Here is a 2,797-nt window from a genome sequence, read left to right as displayed (position 1 = left end):
GTGTGTGTGTGTGTGTGTGTGTGTGTGTGTGTGTGTGTGTGTGTGTGTGTCAGCTGGGCCTTACTTGAACGTCTCCTCGATCTCCGTGATGCTCGTGTCCTTCTCCACCACCAGGAAATTGGGCTTCCGGTTCTTGTTCAGCTCTCCGATCCCGCCGAGCAGGAAGCCCGTGCAGGTGTCCTCGTCGCCGATGACAGCGATCAGTTTTCCGCGGCCCGCCATCACCGGAGCTGCTCGTTCGGTTCCGCACAGATCAGTCGGTCATGTGAGCGGTTCCGTCAGAGGTCACGTGAGGAGTCACGCGGAAAGAAAAACCGGAAGTCAGCTGCAGTTTGTGCAAACGGCAGCGAAGAAGAAGAAAAATGGTGAGTTTTTACACTTTGTTTGTTTTAATGTTCATTTTGATAAAAACAAAGAGACGTTCACGGAAGCTCGGACTGTTTCCGGTTAGCCTGTTAGCTTTAGCTGCTCCCGGTTTTGTGTTTCAGACCACGGCGGCGCTGACGGCGGGTCTGGACCGGATCCCGGACCAGCTCGGGTACCTGGTCATCAGTGAGGACGGAGTCCTGGCCGTGAGTCTTCACAGGTTCTGGTTCTGTACGGGCCGAGAACGGTTCCGACACATTTACCTCTAAATTATTTAGTTTTAAACTTTAATCTTTGTTTTTATTGCTGCTAAAGTTCCTTAAATAAACATTGTTTTATTTTATATAAACATTGTTTTTATATAAACATTGTTTTACTTTATATAAACAGTTTTATTTTATATAAAGTTTTATTTTTTTTATTTTATATAAACATAGTTTTATTTTATTTTGTATAAACTTTATGTTGAAGTGGCTCCAGTCTTAAGAGTGACGTCATCAGTAAACAGTCAGCTGTTAGATTAAAGAGCAGCTGATTGTTTCAGGGCGGAGCCTGACAGACCCTCACCTGTCCAGTCTGCAGGTGAGCTGGAGAACGATGAACACACAGCCGGAGTCATCATGCAGATGGTTCGGACCGCCTGTCGCTTCAGGTTATCAGGATCAGCCGAAGCCCCCTTCAAGCGCATGTCAGGTAAGCAGTGTGTTGGTCCGGTCCAGCAGGTGAACACACACCTTACTGCTCTCAGGTTCTTCACTTTAGCTTTTAGTTTGAATTTACTGTTTTTACCTAATTTGTCTAGTTTGATTAGTTTTAATCTGTCAGCTGATGACATCATAACRGAGGTGACTCCTCCCACCTGGAAACACCTGAGCCCAGGTAGCAGCAGGCTAACTGTGCCCCTCCCTCTGCAGTGATCCTGGACGACTTTGTTTACGTGGCGACCATCTCGGGTCAGAAAGTGTTCGTGGTGAAACGTCAGAACAACCAGCACCAGGCCGTCTGCGCGTAGGGCGGAGCCTCAGCGTGGAGGGCGGAGCCTCAGCGTGGAGGGCGGAGCCTCAGGAGGAGGACTGTTCTTGGTTATTTCTGTAAATAAAGTTTGTAAACAGCTGTGTTGTTTTATTTACTGATTCAAACAAACAAGATGAGAAGAAAAAAAACTTTATTGCATCRTGGCGGTCTCTGCGTTTCTTCTTCTTCACATTAATAAGGAATGACGAGGCCGTCAGGTCCCGCCCTGTGGAATGAGTCATCACATGACCAGGTAACTGCCACCTGTCGTAAGCCCCGCCTCTCCACCCCCCCTCCCTACAACTTCCTGTCACATGACGGAGTTAAAACATGCAGATTAAAAAGAAAAACAGATCAAACAGCTGCAGAAGAAGAGGATGATGGGAAACCAGGTGAGCTCAGAGTCCATGACATCACTTCCTGCACACCTTTATAATTTATAAAAAACAAAACCCAGTCCTGTGAGAAGCTCCTCCTCCTCCTCGGTTTGTACACGGTGACRTCATCTTCCTGTCAGCTGGTCTAACGCTTGGACAGCTCGTTGGACAGCCAGTCCAGACCCTCGTACAGACCCGTCCCCTGGGTGGCACAGGTGGCCTGGACGTGCCACTGAAACACAGACAGACAGGTGAGTGTGGCTGCAGGACACCTGACAGTGAAGCAGCTGCTGATTGGACCTTACAGTTCTGCTGCGCAGGCTGTGCAGGCCCAGTTTGTCGGTCAGCTCGCTGACCCCCATGGCGTTGGGAAGGTCCTGTTTGTTTGCAAACACCAGCAGAACTGCATCCTTCAGCTCGTCTTCCTGGATCTGAGAGGACAGTCATGTGACCCGTGATGTCATACACAACACTTCCTGTTAGCTGTTTGATCTGATTGGTCGAGCCGGCCCTCAGGGGGGCAGAGTCACAGAGGCATTTCAGTGTCACTCACCATCTTCGAGAGCTCCTCGGCCGATTCAGTGACTCTCTCTCTGTCGTTACTGTCCACCACGAAGATCAGACCCTGCAGACAAACAATACCTGATCAATACCTGACCAATACCTGACCAATACCTGATCAATACCTGACCAATACCTGACCAATCGCTGATCAATACCTGATCAATACCTGATCAATACCTAACCAATACCTGACCAATCGCTGATCAATACCTGACCAATACCTGATCAATACCTAACCAATACCTGATCAATACCTGATCAATACCTGACCAATCGCTGATCAATACCTGATCAATACCTGACCAATCGCTGATCAATACCTGATCAATACCTGATCAATACCTAACCAATACCTGACCAATCGCTGATCAATACCTGACCAATACCTGACCAATACCTGACCAATACCTGACCAATTGCTGATCAATACCTGATCAATACCTAACCAATACCTGACCAATCGCTGATCAATACCT

At 48.0% G+C, this 2,797-nt stretch overlaps 2 protein-coding genes across 3 annotated transcripts; one reads left to right on the top strand and one right to left on the bottom strand.

Moving 5' to 3' along the window:
• Positions 1 to 63: 63 nt before the first annotated feature.
• lamtor4 (late endosomal/lysosomal adaptor, MAPK and MTOR activator 4) lies at positions 64 to 1,477 on the top strand (the record flags this gene model as incomplete). 2 transcript variants are annotated; one of them, XM_014033589.1, is given in 4 exon segments in its annotated part: positions 64 to 365; positions 489 to 572; positions 942 to 1,059; positions 1,281 to 1,477. In XM_014033589.1, coding segments are annotated over 4 exon segments (303 nt in total). In that variant the 3' UTR covers positions 1,379 to 1,477.
• Positions 1,478 to 1,514: 37 nt separating this feature from the next.
• On the bottom strand, positions 1,515 to 2,400 carry LOC106536339 (ADP-ribosylation factor 4; the record flags this gene model as incomplete). The annotated part of the gene is made up of 3 exons (XM_014033590.1): positions 1,515 to 1,989; positions 2,063 to 2,188; positions 2,311 to 2,400. Coding segments are annotated over 3 exons (303 nt in total), but the record flags the coding sequence as incomplete, so codon positions are not given.
• Positions 2,401 to 2,797: the final 397 nt, after the last annotated feature.

This window comes from Austrofundulus limnaeus, unplaced genomic scaffold (assembly GCF_001266775.1).
Source record: "Austrofundulus limnaeus strain Quisiro unplaced genomic scaffold, Austrofundulus_limnaeus-1.0 Scaffold1777, whole genome shotgun sequence".
In the NCBI taxonomy this organism is placed as follows: Eukaryota; Metazoa; Chordata; class Actinopteri; order Cyprinodontiformes; family Rivulidae; genus Austrofundulus; species Austrofundulus limnaeus.
Note: the sequence above shows the minus strand (reverse complement) of the source record. Positions and strands in the feature narration are given on the sequence as shown.